This window comes from Trifolium pratense, linkage group LG3 (genome assembly GCF_020283565.1).
Source record: "Trifolium pratense cultivar HEN17-A07 linkage group LG3, ARS_RC_1.1, whole genome shotgun sequence".
NCBI classification, from domain to species: Eukaryota; Viridiplantae; Streptophyta; class Magnoliopsida; order Fabales; family Fabaceae; genus Trifolium; species Trifolium pratense.
Window position 1 is genome coordinate 7,068,597 of NC_060061.1, and position 20,756 is coordinate 7,089,352.

The 20,756-nt window shown below is 33.8% G+C and overlaps 5 protein-coding genes and 1 long non-coding RNA gene across 8 annotated transcripts; 3 read left to right on the plus strand and 3 right to left on the minus strand.

Moving 5' to 3' along the window:
- Window positions 1-126: 126 nt before the first annotated feature.
- LOC123916043 (transaldolase-like) lies at window positions 127-3,295 on the plus strand. 2 transcript variants are annotated; one of them, XM_045967370.1, is made up of 7 exons: window positions 127-259; window positions 644-821; window positions 916-965; window positions 1,242-1,542; window positions 1,805-1,993; window positions 2,245-2,427; window positions 2,753-3,295. In XM_045967370.1, exons 1-7 carry the CDS (start codon window positions 135-137, stop codon window positions 2,993-2,995), a joined length of 1,269 nt encoding a protein of 422 aa, XP_045823326.1. In that variant the 5' UTR covers window positions 127-134; the 3' UTR covers window positions 2,996-3,295. The 2 variants fall into 2 exon arrangements, with proteins under 2 accessions (XP_045823326.1, XP_045823327.1); XM_045967371.1 differs by lacking the exon at window positions 127-259 and adding an exon at window positions 294-535.
- A 467-nt stretch (window positions 3,296-3,762) lies between these two features.
- On the minus strand, window positions 3,763-5,788 carry LOC123916044 (uncharacterized protein At4g14100-like). Its single transcript, XM_045967372.1, has 3 exons — window positions 5,156-5,788; window positions 4,546-4,781; window positions 3,763-4,041 (listed from the first exon to the last, which is right to left on the minus strand). Exons 1-2 carry the CDS (start codon window positions 5,634-5,636, stop codon window positions 4,582-4,584), a joined length of 681 nt encoding a protein of 226 aa, XP_045823328.1. The 5' UTR covers window positions 5,637-5,788; the 3' UTR covers window positions 3,763-4,041; window positions 4,546-4,581.
- Window positions 5,789-6,905: 1,117 nt separating this feature from the next.
- Window positions 6,906-9,355, plus strand: LOC123916045 (succinate dehydrogenase assembly factor 2, mitochondrial). The gene is made up of 4 exons (XM_045967373.1): window positions 6,906-7,173; window positions 7,259-7,385; window positions 8,800-8,868; window positions 8,966-9,355. The coding sequence occupies exons 1-4, from the start codon at window positions 6,956-6,958 to the stop codon at window positions 9,110-9,112; spliced, it is 561 nt and encodes a 186-aa protein (XP_045823329.1). The 5' UTR covers window positions 6,906-6,955; the 3' UTR covers window positions 9,113-9,355.
- A 657-nt stretch (window positions 9,356-10,012) lies between these two features.
- Window positions 10,013-11,799, minus strand: LOC123916046 ((+)-neomenthol dehydrogenase-like). The gene is made up of 4 exons (XM_045967374.1): window positions 11,717-11,799; window positions 10,827-11,085; window positions 10,536-10,730; window positions 10,013-10,408 (listed from the first exon to the last, which is right to left on the minus strand). Exons 1-4 carry the CDS (start codon window positions 11,797-11,799, stop codon window positions 10,013-10,015), a joined length of 933 nt encoding a protein of 310 aa, XP_045823330.1.
- A 1,208-nt stretch (window positions 11,800-13,007) lies between these two features.
- LOC123916047 lies at window positions 13,008-14,608 on the minus strand. The gene is made up of 3 exons (XR_006812037.1): window positions 14,367-14,608; window positions 13,889-14,109; window positions 13,008-13,340 (listed from the first exon to the last, which is right to left on the minus strand). It is a non-coding gene; the product is annotated as an uncharacterized LOC123916047 (long non-coding RNA).
- Window positions 14,609-14,893: 285 nt separating this feature from the next.
- On the plus strand, window positions 14,894-19,403 carry LOC123916048 (calcium-dependent mitochondrial ATP-magnesium/phosphate carrier protein 3-like). 2 transcript variants are annotated; one of them, XM_045967375.1, is made up of 5 exons: window positions 14,894-15,102; window positions 15,271-15,802; window positions 16,949-17,731; window positions 17,852-17,942; window positions 18,342-19,403. In XM_045967375.1, the coding sequence occupies exons 2-5, from the start codon at window positions 15,349-15,351 to the stop codon at window positions 18,532-18,534; spliced, it is 1,521 nt and encodes a 506-aa protein (XP_045823331.1). In that variant the 5' UTR covers window positions 14,894-15,102; window positions 15,271-15,348; the 3' UTR covers window positions 18,535-19,403. The 2 variants fall into 2 exon arrangements, with proteins under 2 accessions (XP_045823331.1, XP_045823332.1); XM_045967376.1 differs by having other exon boundaries at window positions 15,063-15,102; window positions 15,271-15,806.
- The last annotated feature ends 1,353 nt before the right edge of the window (window positions 19,404-20,756 follow it).

The window sequence follows — 20,756 nt, forward strand, 5'->3', positions numbered from 1 at the left end:
TTCTGATAGGTCTAAAAATTAATAAACACTATTTGTGAACCTATCATAGTACGAAAAATTTCAATTAAAATAAAATGGTAACATGTTCCATTTATTATATTGGGTTGTATTCCAATTGGCAATTGAATGACAGCATGGCTTCAACCAACATCTCAAACATCACAGGTTCTGTTACACATGTACCTATCAAAATGGAACTGAATTTTCATTTTCACACAAGATCACCAAGTTTCTTGCAATATTCTCATAAAGCCTTAAGGTTAGTTTCCTTATTTCTTTTTCTTTTTTCAACTATAAGAATATTACTATATGCTTATAAATAAATTTTGTGTGTGGTAATTATGGTATATCTTCTACATGCAATTGTATTTTTTATTTTTGAATAACTCGGATCTAATGTAAGAAGTTGACATTTTTCAATACATATTTTTCATACACATCTGTTAAGAGATCAGACTCTAAACCAAATGGAACTGAATTTTCATTTTCACACAAGATCACCAAGTTTCTTGCAATATTCTCATAAAGCCTTAAGGTTAGTTTCCTTATTTCTTTTTCTTTTTTTCAACTATAAGAATATTTGCATCTTATATATATATAGCACAACACTTGTTAATGTTATCTCTGAATTTTGAATACACAGGTTAAAGTGTTTATGTGCAAAAATGAATAATAGTAACGTGACATCTACAAGGACTATTCTGCATGATCTCTATGAGAAACAAAGACAAAGTCCTTACTATGATAATCTCTGTCGACCCGTTTCAGATTTGGTTCCATTCATTGCCTCTGGAATCAAAGGTGTTACTACCAACCCTGCGGTATTCTTCTTCACCTATAGCTATAGCTATTCTGTTTCAAAACAACATGTTTCTGCTTTTGATTAATTTCCACCGCAATGCTTTCATGTTGCAGATATTTGAAAAAGCTATATCATTATCAAATGCTTACAATCAACAGTTGAGGTCAGTTTTTTGCTTTTATAACTTATTGGCATCTCATTAACTATTTCCGTAAACTCTCAGAAACTGTTCGGCTAATGCTTGCGCCTGCAGATAAACTCAAATAAGTCAATCTAATATAAGCATTTTAGAGACATAGATAAATTCATTCACAAGTGCTTATTCATCAATAGTTGATACTTGGTATTACTCACTTTACATTCTAAAACAAGTTGTTGACTTTAGAGGATTGGGATCTAATATAAAATTATATGTATTCGATGATTTACGATTAAGCAGGGAGTTGGTAGAGGGAGGGAAAGACACAGAAAGTGCCTACTGGGAATTGGTTGTGAAGGACATACATGATACTTGCAAACTCTTGGAACCAATTTACAATGAAACAAATGGGGTAGATGGGTATGTATCGGTTGCAGTTTCCCCGAAGCTTGCAAATGATACCAACGGAACAATTGAGGCAGCAAAATGGCTTCATAAAATGGTTGGATGTCCAAATGTTTATATTAAAATCCCTGCAATTGATGAATCTATTCCTTCAATTAAGGAAGTTATTTCACTTGGGATAAGTGTGAATGTCACTGTAAGTTTTTGTTATTTATCGACATTATTATCAATGAAGCACTGACAAATAGCCAAACATCAAACTCAACACTGACATGTCGACACCAATAACAAGTTTAGAAAATGAATTAATTGAATATAATATATGTGACAATGTCATGTTAGTGTCGGACACCAGACACGCCTTCAAATTAAAGTGTCGGTGCTACAATCATATCACAAAATTTTATCCTTACTGGCTGCAGCACCAATATGCTAATATAGTTTGTGTTTTTGAACAGCTCATATTCTCTCTCCCTAGATATGAAGCTGTAATTAATGCTTACTTGGATGGTCTTGAAGCTTCTAGTACAAGCGATCTCTCTAATGTTTCTAGTGCAGCAGCTTTCTACATCAGTAGAGTGGATGTTATAATTGACAAGAAACTTGAGCAGATTGGTACCGCTGAGGCTCTTGATCTCACAGGAAAGGTGTGAAACATTTTTTTCCCTTAATTATTGTCACAAATGCTGCAGTCATGACAGTCGGGTAATGTTGATCATTAGATGGAGATTAGACGGTTTATGTTTTAACTTCTAAAAATGATTTACATTACAACTTAAAACCATAACCGTTCAATCTTCAACGTACAACTGAAATTACAACTGCAAGAAATGTTTACCGCGTGCAATTTAAACTGTCAACCACGAAGATATGTTGACTGTTGTAATGATTATTTCAGGCTGCGGTTGCTCAAGCAGCCTTGGCTTACCAACTTTACCAGAAAATGTTTTCTGGTCCAAGATGGGAGCGCCTGGAGAAGAGAGGTGCCAAGAAGCAAAGATTGATGTGGGCGTCAACAAATGTGAAAAATTCAGCTTACCGTGATACTTTTTATGTTGATTCTCTTATTGGACCTGATACGGTAAGCCATATCAGTCACAGATATATACCTTTCGCTTTACCTTCATTCGATGACCATCTAATCTAAACATAAATGACATTTTAACAGACAAATTTCGACAACAATATGGTTGATTAACGCAATTCAAACGTGGCTAATTATGTTGGATAAATATAATAAGGTGTCACAATTCATTAATCGTCCACTAAACATGATTCGTTACAATTATGAACGTCATTAACAACGATTTTCAATTCAAATATATAAAATATCAATTAATCATGCAAATTGTGTTCAAATATACATTGATCATGATTTGTACTGTCATTCTTTGGTGCATCTACAGATTTCAACCATACCACCAGACCCTGCTCTTAAAGCATTCATGGACCATGGTATTGTTTCAAGAACCTTGGATGCAAAAGTATCAGAAGCTCAAAGCATATACAATGCAATTGAGACATTAGGGATTGATTGGAGTTCTGTTGGATCACAACTTGAAAACGAGGTGCTTACTTCTTTCACAAGAAGCTTCGACAACGTGCTTGGGTGCCTGACAAAAAAGGTTAATGAATTCATAAACCAATAGACCACTAGTGTTAGATGAATAGAAACAGTCTCAATGCTTGTAAATAAGCCAATACTTGATGCATATCAAAGCTTGGCATGTAGTTAAAATCATATTACATTGGTAATTTCTTGTTTATATTATTTTTCTTTTCTTTAGTCTTTATTACTTATACCAAACGCTGTAACGTTGAATAAAATTATGACTCCCACTCAAGTGATAAATGATACAAGGAAGATGAAGGACCTATTTGAGAGTATCAAACAAAGTCATGGACTAATTCGATTGGGATTCTCGTGGGAATTGCAGTGCTTGCTGGATTATACTATTTCTATCTCAACAACACATACTAGGCTGAATGTTCAGTTCAAGCATTGTGTTTAATTTTATTCATGTTCTGCTTTAATTTCCAACAGCTAAGCACTTAGAATGGCCATGCAATAAATTGTACAATTATTTTGAGAAAGAAATTGGGTCAAGTATATCATCATCCCTGGGGCAAGATAAATGATACATGTAGTTTATAAGGGAGTGATATATTTCCTGTCAAAAGTTAACTTTGATAACAAGTTTTTGTATTTTGAACAATGTTAAAATGAGAGCTAGCAGAATTTTCCAACAAAACGATGTCAAGAATTCTTTCTTGCGTGTTCGCGTGTTTCTGTCAACTGCAGTGGATCCATTTTCTTCTTCTATCAAGTTAGCAATAATGCTATTATATTTTCCATACAAGAAAATTCTTAAAAGGCAGAAATAACATACAAACTAGATAGATATGTTAGCACAAATTTAAAAAAGATGGATATTCTATTATATAAATCCATAAAGATCAAGGTTATATAATAAGTCACTACTAGTAAGATACTAGATTGCCTCTGATAATAATAGAATCACACATTGTGGTTATATAAAAGGGGTTTTTCAGGGAGAAAAATCTAATTGAAACTTGAGATTGATGCAAACTTTAACTATGATGTTGGTTCTATTTGCAATCATCTATTGCAGAAAGAAATGTTTGTGCAGACATCGATAGAAAGCCATTCCAAAAAGTAGTCAATGTTTTGGACCTGAAATGAGAAAATTGGGAGAGAATCTGTTATCAATTTAACATCTTCCTATTAATTTCTACAAGTCAGAGATGCTTGGTGTATCATAATTGGACACAAAAACACTTGTAACATGTGTAGTTTTCCATTTGAAATTCAAACATCATGATCATTTGAGCATAAATTAAAAGACACAGTATTTTCAGGACACTTATATGAGATGTGTGATAAGTGTCAAATGAGCGTTGATATCTGGTATACAAAACACGCCTAAACTAAAGAGTGTCATGCGTGATATCAGGCAAGAACAATAGTAGCAAATACCATGAATCTCAGCCATAGAGGAGAACAAATGATGAATGCCAAAATGATCTAGATATTTAGCAAGACTTGAAACATGCATATTTGGATTATGCAAGCCAAAACCAAATGTTTTATTAAGAATCGATAAAAAAAGCTTAATATCCATTCCAATAAAACAAAGTGCTGCATATAGCTAGATTATTACGCAGTACATATGCTAACCTCACAATTATAAATCGTACGCTATTGCTGGGCGGTCTATCTCATGTCACTCATTAATGTCCCACGAAAACCACCAAGAACAGCAGCAGGTTCTAAATCTAATGATAAAAAGCTGCTCTTTCTGGCGAGCATCTGCGGTTCAGGCTCAGCCTCACTAAAACAATAGACAGGAGCCTGCCAATGTGCATCATCCAGCACTGCCCCAACCTCAAATGTCATCACATGAGAAATCATTCCTGCACTCACCAACACAATTAGCTAATCACCAGAAACACAATTAGTAATTCACTAATTTAATAAACATAGCATAGTTTTATAGCAAGTACTGTAATAATTAGCTATATAGCACCAACACTCCAGATTGAAGCAATGTCGCACATGTGTTGGTTTACACCGACACAATACTATCACATGTAATTTTCTCCTAAATTAGGGTTTAAACTCTTTCGACCTTTAGCTCAAACCAGTTGGGGCTATCCAACAGTGTCCGACGCATGTAATTACATTCCATCACTTCTATTATTCCTAAAATTATTACATATTTATTCGTGTCTGTGTCAGTGTTTCATAGTAAATTAACCGGTATAGACATAAAATGATAAAAACTAACCGGAGTAGAAGATCCACTTAACAGGTCTTTTAGTGATAACATCCTCAAAGTACCAAATAAAATCAACTTTCTCCCAAACATTACATAGAAAATTATCAACATATTGTTGACCTAAATAATTAGCACCATCAAGCCAATTGGGTCGTAGAATACCCACATCAAAATGAAGGATTTTACAAGTGTGGTTAAAAGGGTCTAGAGTGTAGTAAAAGGAAGTGCCATTGTTCCATTCAAGGTCATATTTGAGAACACCAAGCTGATGCTGAATGATGTTGAAGTTGCGTCCATTTGGCCAATCGTACCATAAGTCAGTTTTTTGAAGATTGCCGCTTCTGTTTATGAATAGAACTGAGTGGAACTGTTCTGGCCATGCCGCTGGAACTGGGTTGTCTGTGGTGGTTGAGATTGAGAGGTGAAGGAAGAGGAAGAAGAGACCGAAACAGAAACAAATGCGTTGTTCTGCGGTAGTAGAAGAAGCCATTGCTGAATTTGGGAAAAGGTATGAATCACGTAGATAAGATATACCTTGTGACAAAAACTACTTAGACAAAAAAAAAAATATCACAATTCCGATGAAAAAAAATCCTTGTGACGTGGCCAAATAATACAGTTTGTGGAGGGGACAAAAGCCACGGTAGCAAGAAGCAGAAAAAAGTTTTTGTGTTAAAACTTAGGAGGGTGTATTGGATTGAGATTTTATGAGACAATTTTGGCAAAAAAAGTCTTGATGATTTTATGAGATTTTGTTGGACTATATTGATTTTGTGAGATTTTAAAGACTTTTTTACAAAGACTTTTTTACAATCAAGATTTTTAACACATGATTTGAATGGATTTTGAGAGATTTTTTCAAAAGACTTTTTTACAATCAAGATTTCATAACACTTTATATATTAGGAAACTTTTGTATATTAGGAAAATTTTAAAAGAATCAATAAATTTTAATAAAAGAAATTATATTTTTTTGGAAATCCAAAGATTTAAAAAAAAAACCTTACATTTTTGTTACGTATATGTTTCTTTTTTTTTGGTACATTTTTACGTATATGTTTCTAATCACCAATAAAAAGGTTATCACTACCACTACCATTGATGGAAAATAGAAGCAGATGAATGAGTGACGAAAAAACTTTGTTTGCCGTTGTAATTAATCAAAACTTTGTAAAAAAGATGTAGAATTTGTTAAAATATTTTTTTGCAAAAAAACATATTTGATAGGTAAAGAAGAAGAAGAAGAAAACCGGTATAATGATGATGAAAGTAAAAAGTGTTGAGGAGTTTGAAAAATTCTCAAGGCTTTTGGGGAGATTGTTGAAAAAGTGAACAAAGAAAAGAAGAAAAAACCGGGTGCAGTGATGATGAATTGTGAAAGTAATAAAGAAGAAGAAGAAATTTTATACATATGAAAGAAAAAAGTCTTGGAGAGTTCAAAAAAGTCTCAAGGTTTTTGGTGAGATTGTTAAAAAAGTCTATCAAGTGTATTTTCAACTAAAAAGTCTCTCAAAATCCATTCCAAACAAGAATCTTTTGAATACCAATAGACATTTTAAAAGTAGGAACAAATCTCAATTGAATACCAACGGATTGTGTTGCCCTGAAAAAAAAATCTTATTTGTCTTGATTGAATACCACAAGATTTATTTAACTTTTTTAAAAGTCTTGATTGAATACCTCAAGATTTTTTTGTCATAAAAAAGTCTTTTAAAATCCCATGAAATCTCAATCCAATACACCCCCTCTTTTTTAAAAAGTGCTTACGAGTTACGAGAGAGATTTTGGAGAAAGATTAAGAAATTCGAAATGGCTTCTCTGTTTCTGAGAAGAGCCGTATTAAACGCTCAGAGAGTCCTCAATTCCTCGTCGCCGCCATCAACCACCATTCTCCGGCCAGTTTTTGGATACTATAAAATTTCCCCTTTCACTTCCCACACTGAAAATAACAACAATACTACTCATTCTAATAACTCGCTTAACATCGATTTATCCAACGAAGAATCTAAAAGAAGCTTATTCAACAGGTTCGTTTTTCTCAATCTTCCTCTTTCTTTTCGTTTTTATTTTTATTTTTATTAATACTGAATGATTTCATGTTGTTACTGATAGGTTATTATATAGAAGCAAGCAACGAGGGTTCCTTGAACTCGATTTGGTTCTCGGAAAATGGGTAGAGAATAATATTCATTCATTGGATGAAAATCAAATTCGATCTCTCATTCATGTTCTCGATGTGGTATGTAATTGTTTTCATTCTTTTCATTATACCAGCTGAGAAATATGATTTCTGTGAAATTTTATGCTAATATAATAGCAATCACTGTGTGTCAATTGATGATGAATCTAAATGCAAATCATCTTTTAGTATTCACTGGCGCTGTTTGGATAATCAGATTAGTTAAGTGCTTATAGCATAAGCGTTTTTATCCTATAAGTGCTTATGTATAAGTTATTTCTCTAACAAAAGATAAAATAAAGTTAAACTGTTTTCATAAGTTATCCTTATGAAAATAAGTTAGAGCTTGTTTGGATTGGCATATTTTTTAGCTTATGAAAAAACAGCTTATGCAAATAAATAAGCTTTTATGTTAATTCATAACTTCTCACTAAGAAAAATTGTATCTTCATAAGCTGTTTTTTCATACAATATATTGATAAGCTTATAAATTTATAATAATACATACAAGCTTATTTATTTGCACAAGCTCAAAAATAAGTCAATCCAAACGGGCCCCAAAACAACTAATGTGCATGTCATAAACTCTTTTTTATAAGCTGTCCCAAATATAGTCTTGCAAGTGCTTATGCCAAATGCTAATATATAAGTTCAAAAATGTCAATTTAAACAAGTCCAAGAGTGTTTCTTTCACGGGATTCTTGACAAACTCCACTTGTTGAGGTACTACATGGGAAGAATACAATACGGTAGATAAAGTGTGTTATCAGTTTCTTAAATGATGAATCTAATGAAGATAGAATTGAGGAGCTGTTGAAAATGTTGTATGATTACAATACTAACTTCAAAATTCAAACATCAAGACCTTGGCTTACACAATAAATATAGGGTTTATTATCCTGAATTTTAGAAGTAAACTGTGTATCTATTTAAAAGGGATGGTGTCTGCTGTCTGGCTAGAGAAGCCTGGATGGATATTCTAAATGGGAGTTTTTGTTCTGTTTGTGTATGAAAATGGACTTCATTTAATAATTTCATGTGTGAAGTGGTCCTAAATCCTGTTTTTACTCTTATGTGCCTGTGCTTCAGTTTGGGTTATTTTTCTTGTTAGCTACCGACACATTTACCGTAAGAGGGGACTAATATGTTTGTAATCTAATTAGTGAAAACTTTAGCATCTTTTTTATAAAGGATGAAATGGTGTGATTTGCATCCTGCTTGTCAGTGAAAGTAATCCAAAAGAAATTGGTGAGAACTAAGAATAGGTCTAATTTACCGTGCCTTTGGAAATTACTTATTTTGATAATGTTTGTGCGTGACGAATGTTGATAGGGTGAATGGTTCTATCAGGGGATTAATTTTGCAAGTCTTAATGGGAAATATAAATTTGTTAGCAACTAGTTGCTTAACTTCGAGAGAACGGGTATCTTGATTTGAGTCTATGTTAACTTAAAATCCTACTTCTGTTATGCAGGAGAATCCAGATTTATGGAAATGGTTATCTGGGCAGGAGCAACCCCCGGAATCAATCAGCGTTAACCCCGTGAGTCTCATTTAAATATTTAAATGAATAATTAAATGTAATTCCAATTCCAATATTATTAGGGGCGCAATGCTCATGCCAGTTGTTTGTTGCTTAGGTCTTTACTGCAGTGCGGGAAGTAGTTATGAAGAATCTTGACAGCCATTCTTCTCCTGAAACAAGAGCAACACCCGGGCAACCATGGGTAAGAGGCTGGGATGATATCCAGAAATTTAAGGGTGGCCCCAGCACTGGAAATCAGTAGCTTGAGAATAGAAGATACTGGCTTTGTAACAATTAAATGAATTCTTGTATACCATCTATGTTCCTATAAATAAGGGCCGAGTAACAACAACTTGAAGATTTGTTTTAGGCTACTGGCTACTAGAAATCAGTAAAAGAATAAAACGAGTGAAAAGTAGAAGATTATGGCTTTGTTCTGTATTCATCTTTTGTATACCTATTGTTGGTGGTTACATCATATATGTTATAGCTTAAAATGCCTGAATCTGGATTTTTCTTTTACTGTTTTAACTGTTGATCTCACTTTGTATTTTGTTTTGAACTCTTTTTAATTATATTTTAGCACTGATTCATTCTGTTGAGAAAATAACGAAATACGATTCACTAATAGAATAGAACAAGTAAATCAAGGGTCTCATTGTTACTACAAGGATTGTAGTATCACAACTGGACCAAGATCAGACCAATATAATCCTCTCAGACTCATCATTTCTTCTCTTTCATCATCATTTATTTATTTTTTATTTTTAATTTATCTCTCTTCACACTCACAAAACAAGGAACTGGAGAGAGAATTGGAAAAAAAAAGGAGAGGATCCGAAAGTACGATCTCAAAATTCACCATATCTCTTTGATTGTATTAGGAAATAATATGCCTGCTAAAATTAATTTCTACAAGAATGAACTTATTGAAAGAATATGTCTCAAAGTATGATCCAGAATAACAACAACAACATTCAAAATGGGTCATGGTAACAATTCCCTCAAGAAAGTAGTGCCTCAAATAATTTCATGTATGTCACATTAACAAAGTGTAGATTCCTTAACACATAAACTACTAAGTTAGATTTTCAAAATTTCTTTCCATTGCAGTATGTGAACTTGTCTATGCCATTTGATTTTTCAAGTCCCTATAAACTTCTTAGAAGTTTATTTCTCTTCTTTCTGCAAAAAACATTCCTGTAATTGCTTGTTCAGGAATAAGCGAAAGCCACACTCCGGTATCAGCACCTTGTTCAACTGAAACACTTCCTGCATACCCTGTAAGAGCTGTTTTAACCCAACCAGGACAATAGCAGTTGATAAATATCTTTTCACCATCTGGTCTATCAGAAAGTTTTTTTGCCATCAATCTTGTATAAGCATTAACAGCTAGTTTCGACAAAGAATAATCCGTAAATCTTATAGGCCATCCTCCCGATTCCCATGTTCCATCGTCTACTTGTTGTAGAAAAGCATTCACAGCACCATCAATTAGTTCTTCCGTAAGATTCTCCACATCGCTTAGTTGCTCTCTCAAAGCATCATTCTCCAATCTCTAAAACATAAAAAACGTTTGACTTTAATTATAACTACTTCTAAAATCACACATATATTTAGTTGCGATATGTTGACACAGAATAAAAAAAACTTTTTACAATTAAACTAATGTATATATTACTTACATTTCGTTTTCCATTTAGTCGACCTAGACGCGAGCTCACATTTACAATACGGCCACCAGCAGGGGATACCTTCATCAGTGGAATCATAGCTTCAATCATACGCTTGGTTCCATAATAATTTGTTTCAATGACCTTATGAGCATTTTCAACTGAATTATCAGACCCAAAATTGAAATTAACACCTGCATTATTTACCTGCAAATGTATGATACATTATTGCTTATATCCATATATTTAATTCTATTGAGATATATATCTTGTAGTAACCATAGGTTTTATAAATTAACTTGCCAGAATATTTAGGCCTCCATAATTTTCCTTTAACCACTCAGAGAATTGGGTGATGGATGAAGAATCTAATATATCAAGTTCATGACAATGCACATCAAGACCACCTTCTTGTAAGACCTTAATTGATTCAACACCAACACTAGCATCTCTTGATGTTAGGATCACAGTTACACCATGATCAGCAAGTTGTCTTGAAATTTCAAATCCAATTCCTCTATTTCCACCAGTAACCACAGCAATTGTTTCCTTAGACCACCACCTGTTTAAATTAAAACATATGCTAATGAGAAATATAGTCTTCATTAATTCCATGATTAATTAAGGATTGTTAACTATTGATACAAAAATCAATCAATACACAAGTTTGAATTATATTTTGGGGAAAACAGGATCTTTTAGGCGTAATTGCATAGATTAATTCCTCGAACTGGGTAGGGTTACGCTCGACAATAAAACTCTTTGTTGAGAGTTTTAAAGTTGTAGGCTGGATTCAAATTCAAGACCTTTGGTTAAGTTAGGTGACATTCAAATCATCTCATTCAAATGTTATTGGACAGTTTAATTAATTATATTTGAACATGCATAGACCACACCTAATGAAAGAACATAGAACCAAAAAATAGAATCTTGCACGCGTAATTGTATATACTAATTCATCGAACCGAATAGGATTATGTTGGACAACAGTACTCTCTCTTGAGAGTTTTAAAATTGTCGCATTCTCGGAGTTAAATTCAAATTGATCAAGACATTTGATTAAGTCAGAAGAGGCTCGAATCATCTCATTTACACGCTTTTGGCTAGTTTAATTATATTTAAACATACAGTGACCACACCTAATTATAAAATTATAAAATCAAAGAACATAAAACTAGAAATTCAATGCAAACCTCTGATGATCTGAATAAGGAATGGTCCTCAAAAGTGATATTTGTTGCAAATGCTTATCTTTTTTCTTTTCTTTGTGCCCCATTTTTTCTATCACTTTGAGGAATATTATATTAATTTAGCATCAAAGAAGATAAAATGATCTTTGAATTTTGGATTGATAGAAGTTAGGATAGTGTAACGTTGAAGTTGAAAGTGCATAGTCACAAATGTGTAACACACATGAAAATGTGTGACACGTTGTTGGTCTAAGCACAACGTTAGCCATTTGGTCAAATGTGTAGAACTAGACTTCAGCCTAATTTTTGTTCGGCATACTTTAAGGAAAATATTTCATCAAAAGAATTAGGACCATTGTATGCCACTTTCCATGCAATGTGGACTCCATTAACATGCATCTTCTAATCACCCATCAATTAAAAAAAAAATGCATGCATCTACTTCGTATCGACAAAGGAATTTAAACTAATCATTCTAGAACATACATTTAAAGTGATAAAATAGGATCTAACATACTATTAGCATTCTTTACCAAAAAATAAAAATACTATTCCAATTCCAAATTACATCATCAAACTATAAATGATTCAATATCAAAATATAAAGGAACGTGACTTTTAAAGTGATAAAATATAGAGTGATCGGAACCACTTGATGTTAGAACTGACTTCGAACCGAACCAGATTAAACTGGTGGTAAAAGAAAAAAAGTGATAAAATATGGATCTAAAATATTATTCAATTAAATTTTTTTGGGCACAATTGAAAACAATTTAATTTATTCTTATGCTTTAATTGAATCTTTTGAATGGGGCTCAATCTCACTACTACAATTTTGGGCTACAATTGCACTTTTTTTTGGCTTTAATAGCACTTTAAAGTGCTATAGAAGCTGGTGCTATTAAAAGTCTGTGCTTATCATAGCACTTTTAAAAGTGCTATTGTATGACCAATCTTTAATAGCGCTTTACACTAAAGCGCTATAGTATACCTGTTCACAATGCTTTTACACAACATGCTTTAATAGCGGTTTTTACAAAAGTGCTATCATATGTTTCAGTTTCGATAGCACTTGTGCTCAAAAGTGCTATTGTTTGCCCTATCTTTAACAGCGCTTCATTACAAAAGCGCTATTGTATGTCTCTTTTTTTCTTTCTTTTCAACCTGCAATTTAATTTATTTTCTTCTGCAAATCTGTTTCAATATTTTGTTATACAACCTGGAAGTATTGTATTTTTTCAATAAGTGGTGACTTGAAGCTTAATTTTGAAACTTAGAATATAATGGCAAATAATACAAAGGTCAAAAGGCCAAAAATATATTAAAGATAAAAAGGCACAAGGAAGGCCAATAAGTACAATCAAATTACATGAGGTTCCCTTCCTTCACAAAACAGATAAAGAAGCAAGATAATTCTATGTCCAAGACAAAAGGAAACTTCCATGCTAGTAATACCAAAACTTGGTTTACTACAACATTGACAATAAGCTCTCAAACCATTTCCAACTAATTAACCTAAGCGACATACTATGTTCATAACACTAATTAAAACAAGACAAACTAGTATTAACCTAAGCAATCCTCTGCCATTTTCCAAGCCAACATCTCTCATGTTTTCAAAAAGACCCTGAAAAATTAAAAAGAAGAGAATGAAAAAGTTTAGCAGTAGCTTCTGAATATTAATATACATGATAGAGAAGCTTTTTGACGCATTGTTTTGAAACCACCAACAATTTGAAACTATGATACAAACAATTGCAAAAGCAATACCAACCAATAACATGAAAATACCAAGTTATAAGACCAAGGCTCATGCCAAAATTAAATAACCAACTATTAGATAAGTCATGAATGTATTTCCAATTTTAACATGTTGCACAACGAAGTCCATTCCTCAATCTAACATGGCATACATTACTAAAATAAATAGAATTATTAATTTATATAAATAGAACACCACCACCTTTGACAAATATCAAACAAATAGTAGTGGAAGAAAGAGACTCCCCACTATGTCAAACTGAGGCCGTGGGAATAGGGGACATGCGACGATTTATAATTGTTGCCATATCTTGCAACAACCAAAATGGTATATGAACCGGGGTTGGTTTACGAGGTAAAAACCTCATCTTAGAAAATAGTGGTTAGGTAGATCGAAAGCATCTATGTGCTTACTCTATTAGAGGCATCCGTGCTTGGGTAGGTGACTGTGCTGGGGCAGTTCTTTGGTCTTGTTGTTCTGCTTCTGGTTTGCCTGTGAGGTTGTGTGTGTGATGCTTCCGCCTCTGTTTCAATGGCTGCTATGGCCTGCTTGTTTTGTTTCCTTTGTACCTTGATAGTATTCCACCGCAGCTCTTGTTTTCTTGGCTCACTATTTTTCTTCTAATAAAATTTTTCTGCATTCAAAAAAATGGTTAAATGAACACAACATGACTCAAGGATTTAATTTCTACCATGGAAAAAACATAAGAAAAAAATAATAGACCAAACCATGAAGCAAAATCAATACATGTATTAAAACTAGAAAACCATACACAACATCTCCAATAAAAATTAATACAAAGAATCAAGGACTTGAACATCGAATGCAAATCAATACTTAACAAATAAATCAGTTAAGTAGCACTAAAAAATAAGATGTAGAAAAACTCACATGATGTTAACCCATTGTTTGGCACGCTTATAATCATTCATATCAGCATTCAGCAAGCTGATTATTAGGGATTGCAACCATGAATTCAATTCCACTACCACCACACATATCACCTAAATGAAAGTAAATAAACATCTTATGAACCAAACTATGTAAGCAACAGGAGCTGTTTGATAATCATCTTGTCTTATAAACAATAAGGCAATGAATTAGCATATACAATAAGTCAAGAACAATAATAAAAAAAATACACCTTCCGTTTCAAAATATAACCAAAAGTTGGTTAACAAATATTGATGTATTTGGTCTAAATCTTTAACCAAATACATCAAATTTTTTTTGACTCACTTTTACTTATATTTTAGGACGGATGAAGTATTATGCAGGAGTCGGAGTTCGAACCCCGAATATTCCACTTGTTCACTTTTAAGTGGATTTTTTAGTCACTATACTACTATCATAAGAAAAAAAAATGAAAAGAATATTCTCTTCTCTAGCTAGTTGTACCAAAGAGCGACAGCACAATCATGATCAAAAATCTTTTATGCGAAAGGCACCTTCGATGTCTCTCTCAATTACTCTCATTTTCTTTCTACGGTAACTCCGCAACAAAAACCATAACGTAACGCATGCCATATATTTTATTAATATAAATTAAAAACATTTTCTAATCATAAAAAAAAAAAATTCATATTCATATAGAAACCGTCATCACCAAACCTCTCTTCAATTTCAGGTAACTTCTTCTTTCTGCTTCACACTTCTGAGTTCTGACTCTAATTTTGATCTTACTATTATTTTAATTTTAATTTTCCTTCTCTCCTTTGACTTGTTTTTAAATTCAATAATTTTTCTAACTGCTAGATTTTCACCCATTTAACCGCACCAATTTTCTCTCTTTCAGATCTGAATAAAAATCTTCACAAATTCAAATGCTTCACTGGGTTTTCATCTCTCACAAAACCCCATTACCAATTTGAACATGTCTGGAGCCATAGACATGGACCACGTGGGTTTTTCCAAACCCAAATCATCATCACCGGCGACTTCTCCGACCACCGATCATGGTCGTAGTAACAAAACCGGTTCTATTTCAATGGATCATGTTCTTTTGGCTTTGCGTGAGACTAAGGAAGAAAGGGATCTTCGTATTCGGAGTTTGTTTAATTTCTTTGATTCTACCAATAAAGGGTATTTGGATTATACTCACATTGAAGCAGGTTTATCTGCACTTCAGATACCACCTGAATATAAATATGCTAAAGAACTTTTTAAGGTTTGTGATGCTGATAGAGATGGAAGAATTGATTATCAAGATTTTAGACGTTATATGGATGATAAAGAACTTGAACTTTATAGAATTTTTCAAGCTATTGATGTTGCACATAATGGTTGTATTTTACCTGAAGAACTCTGGGATGCACTTGTCAAGGCTGGTAGGTATTCTTTTACACCCTTTTGTTTTATGTCACTTTTACTGTTTCTTCTTAAATATTATGTTTTGTTTTTGTCCGGTAGCCTAGTGGCTAATAATCTGGGTTCAAACCCCGACCCCTCCAATAACCCTCCAATAACTCGTCGTGGTAGCTACAACTGAGCTAACTTTAAGGGACAACTTTGTTAATTATATGTTTTTTTTGTCTCGTAGTCTAGTGGCCGGTAATCAGGGTTTGAACCCCGACCCCTCCAAGTTATGTGACAATTTATTAATTATATGTTGTTTCATCATAATTGTTATGAATTATGACTATAATTATGACTGTGTGAATGATGTTAACTAGAGAGGATAATTATAATTATGACTATAATAATTGACAGTAATATTGTTTGCTATCTATCTCTTTCACCCTTTCATGCATGTTCCTTTTTTTTTATTGTGATGGAAGTATGTTGTTGGTTGTTGCTTAGGGTTTTTATTTTTCCTTGAGTGGGCCAAGATATGTTGACATTTGGTGTTAGTTACTACTCCTTAACTTAAACTTGCATTGCCTTTGATTGTGGCTGTTGCAAGTTGTAAATGTAGTTTTGCTCGGAGGAATGTAGAGTGTACCGTATCTGTAGATTTTATAGAACCTTTGTAAATGAGATTGAGTTACATAAAGATGCCTTCTAGGATGAGAATCTCATATGTTGATTGATGCTTGTAATTGTTTGAAACTCTAGCAACATGAATCTGTATTGTCTTAGCCGTAATGACGTGGAGGACCTTGAATTTCTACTTAAAGGTGGCGAAGTTTTGAGCGATTTTCAAGCATCAGTTCACCGTAGTCCACATGTAATACTAGCTCACCCTAGGAATTGTCTTAACACTTGTAAACTTAGATTAGAAGCCAGAAAGGTACTGTTTGATATTTGTTTGAGATATAATTCATAGCCATTGGTATAACTCACATCAATCATGCATGAACAAATGTGGAGAGACTGCAGAGGTTTTATAGTCGTTGTATGGTGTTTGAGACTTGTGAAGGGCGATTCAACTTAAATTTTTGATGGTGGATTTTATTGTGTTTTTCATACTTATTTTCTTGCTTACTTTTTCCCCATAGTATTTATCATAACCAAAGCCAGCTTTGATGCTGCAGGGATTGAAATTGATGAGGTAGAACTTGCGCGCTTTGTTGAGCATGTTGATAAGGATAATAATGGAATTATCACTTTTGAAGAATGGAGAGATTTTCTTCTACTTTATCCTCATGAAGCAACCCTTGAAAATATATATCAACATTGGGAGAGGATGTGCCTTGTAGACATTGGGGAACAAGCTGTGATTCCCGAAGGCATCAGCAAACACGTGCACAGGAGCCGGTATTTTATTGCAGGCGGAATAGCAGGAGCTGCTTCTCGCACAGCAACCGCTCCTCTTGATCGTCTAAAGGTGGTCTTACAAATTCAGACTGGAAAGGCGTCGATTATGCCAGCAGTGATGAAGATATGGCAACGAGATGGTTTATTAGGGTTTTTCCGAGGTAATGGATTGAACGTTGTGAAGGTTGCACCGGAGAGTGCCATCAAGTTTTATGCTTATGAAATGCTGAAAAATGTAATTGGAGATAGTCAAGGAAACAAGACAGATATTGGTACCGCTGGAAGACTCTTTGCAGGTGGCATGGCTGGTGCCATTGCGCAGATTGCTATCTATCCATTAGATCTTATCAAAACTAGGTTGCAGACTTGTGCTTCTGAAGGTGGAAAGGGTCCTAAGCTTGGAACACTTACAAAAGATATATGGGTCCAAGAGGGACCCCGCGCTTTCTATAGAGGGCTTGTTCCATCTCTTCTTGGTATGATTCCTTATGCGGGCATTGATCTCACTGCTTATGACACCTTGAAAGATTTATCCAAGAAATATATTGTTTATGACAGTGGTATGATATTACGACAACCTGTCTTCTCTTGAACTTATTTTATTTTGTCAGTACATTTTATATTCTTATTGGTATATCAACACTTCTAACATATTCAATGTTCTTATGTTTTTCTTATAGAACCTGGTCCTCTAGTACAACTCGGATGTGGGACGGTTTCAGGAGCTCTCGGAGCTACATGTGTCTACCCACTGCAGGTTATCCGTACAAGGTATTACTTTTGTCGGAAGTTATGTTTTTCTCTTCTCCCCTAAAAGCAAATAATCCGTACACTTTCTGTCAGGTTTCTATGTTTGAGTCAGTCAAATGTATCCTATAGGACATTACCTTTTGGTGATTAGGCGTCTGACTCGACAAAAATAAGAAGGAAGCTTAGGAAATATTTGGATGACTCGAACGAAAACCTGACAGAAAGGACTAGAGTATCTAATGATTGTAACTCAAGGGACCAAATTGAAATATAAAATTACTTAAGTGACCAAAATGGAACGAAAAATACTCAAGTGACCAAAGCAAAACTTAACTTACGGGACCAAAAATGTAGTTTAGCCTTTTAGAATTGATACAATACGTATGTTGTTTACTCACATTACATTGTCATGCTTTTCAGGCTGCAGGCACAACCTACCAACACTTCTTGTGCTTACAGGGGAATGTCTGATGTTTTTTGGAAAACCCTTAAAGATGAAGGCTTTCGAGGGTTCTACAAGGGACTCATTCCGAATCTCCTTAAAGTTGTGCCAGCTGCAAGCATTACTTATATGGTTTATGAAAATATGAAGAAGAGTTTAGATCTTGATTAGAGTTGTTACAGTTATTGTCCAGAGCTAATTTCAAATGTTATATAGGATGTCTTGAATTGTTGATGGTGACGAAAAAAGAGATATTAACTAGTCCTGTAGGCACTATTACAAGTAGTGATTCTTCAAGGAGGGTGTTAAAACATAATTTGTAGTCAGAAAGTTTTTCCCCATGCTTATCTGAACTAAATGGTTGAGAAATTAGGACTGTAATTCTATATATACCAAGTTATACCAACTTATTAGGTGTTATTCATTTTGTATTGTACTTGCCCACTATTAATTTCTTATAGTATATAGTACAAAGTCAATATACCATTAACTATACAGGTTGGCGCATGGCTTTGTAATGGTGGGATATAATTGATGGATGGCATTCTTATGAGGTTAGGTTTATGAAACAACAATAAGTTCAGTCTTTTCTTGTTACAAGTTGACCTGTATGTGACGTTTTCTGTTGATTGTACTGTCGAACTCTAAATGCATGTTGAAGGAACATTTGCTGAAAACAAAGTGAGATTATTGTCATGTTTGGGATCAAAACAAAAAAAATTGCTTAGACCTTAGACCTCTGACCGCGTGCTTGGAAATATGGTAAATACTAGATAGCCAACGTATGAATCACATTTGACAGTGAAGCTCCAAGTTTGGAAGTTTCACTGTAGTTCCAAACACTCGCTGAACTTGAAATTTTTGTCAAGGGAATAAAAAACTAGAAGTCACTCTTAGTGGTTTTTGTTTGCTCTACCATTGCACAGGTGAAAAATATATCTCTTGGTTGTTTAGCCATGTGGATGTGGATTTCATGAGTCGCAACATTTTCACACCTGCGAGTTATATCACCATCTCGTGTGGTGTTTGGGCAGAAAAATCTACAAAATGCATCGAATTATCTTTTTGGGATGATAATGGCAGGGAAGAATCACACTATGAGATCTCATGTTCTATGTAATATGAAACTCATTTTGAACTTCTTTTAATTTAATATCTACTTCTTTTCGGGTTTCATTTGTGGTGCCGCTAGGTGGCAATGCATAATGGTACCATTTCTGTGTTTAATCTCACACATCATGTTGGTAGTTATGTTAAGTGTATTAATGCCATAATATTGTTAGGATGTAGTACATGGATTACTGATTACATAAATCTTCACATATGATGTGCACCATTATTGTTCATGTCTTACTGCAGATTGGAGATTTTATGCTCTTCTAAGTATCATAGACAACAAATGGACATGCCTCATTACACAAATCCGAAAAATCCAACGAGCAAAAGGCAAATGCTGACACTGGAAAACACTTAAGTTTTCTGTGTGACAACAAACTGTTTACCATTTTATTCACAGCTTGCAGCAAAAACAGCACAAACATTACATACTTCTTTTAACAGACACATACATCATTGGATTATTTTTGTTTAGATATATATCATGCATTGTTTGAGTTAACCATTCAAACTAAGTAGCTTAAAGAATGAGCAGAAAGAGATACAACACTTAACAAACATTGATTTAAGATGAAACTACAGACTGTGTTTGATCTTAATAACTAGTGCAGGTACAGCATCGCGAATTGAACCTGGAAGAAAGGCTTTGCCTTCCCTTAGCCTGTATGAATTGCCTTTTAGTTTCATGCTCCTCTCTTTAAAAGGAGAGAAGCATGGTGTTGAAGAAGTAAACACATTTGTCTTCAGCCTCTTCATTTCCTTCTTCTTCCTCCATGTTCTCTCTGTTGAAGATTGGTTGACACCTTTACTCAAGGAGAATCAACACTGGGAGGTCTTACTTGCCTCACATTCAAGCATATATATAGTGTCTAAAGGTAAATATGTATCCTATATCCGGTCTCCAACTTGTTAGGGAATTTAAAATGCAAGATATTAGTTGCCAAAAGCAAAGGTATACAGCAGGTTGTAATATTCAAATTAAATTTCTAAAAGGTCTCTCAAAAGCATTACTTTACTGATAAGGTTTTAAATGGCGGTAGCGATTGTTGCTACTGCATAAAATTGTTGATGAGTATGGCTTATGCAGCCACACTTGTAGTTGTGATACGATTGCAGAGACCTCTCAGGCTTGGATGATAACAACATTTAGTGATAAGGAGATTGAGTATTCGATTTTCACCGCTCATAATAGTAACGATACTTGGAAAACAAACAGGTAAAAAGAAGAGAATATAATAATGAAAAGTTAGTTAAAGTTGTTATATTGGCAAAACAAC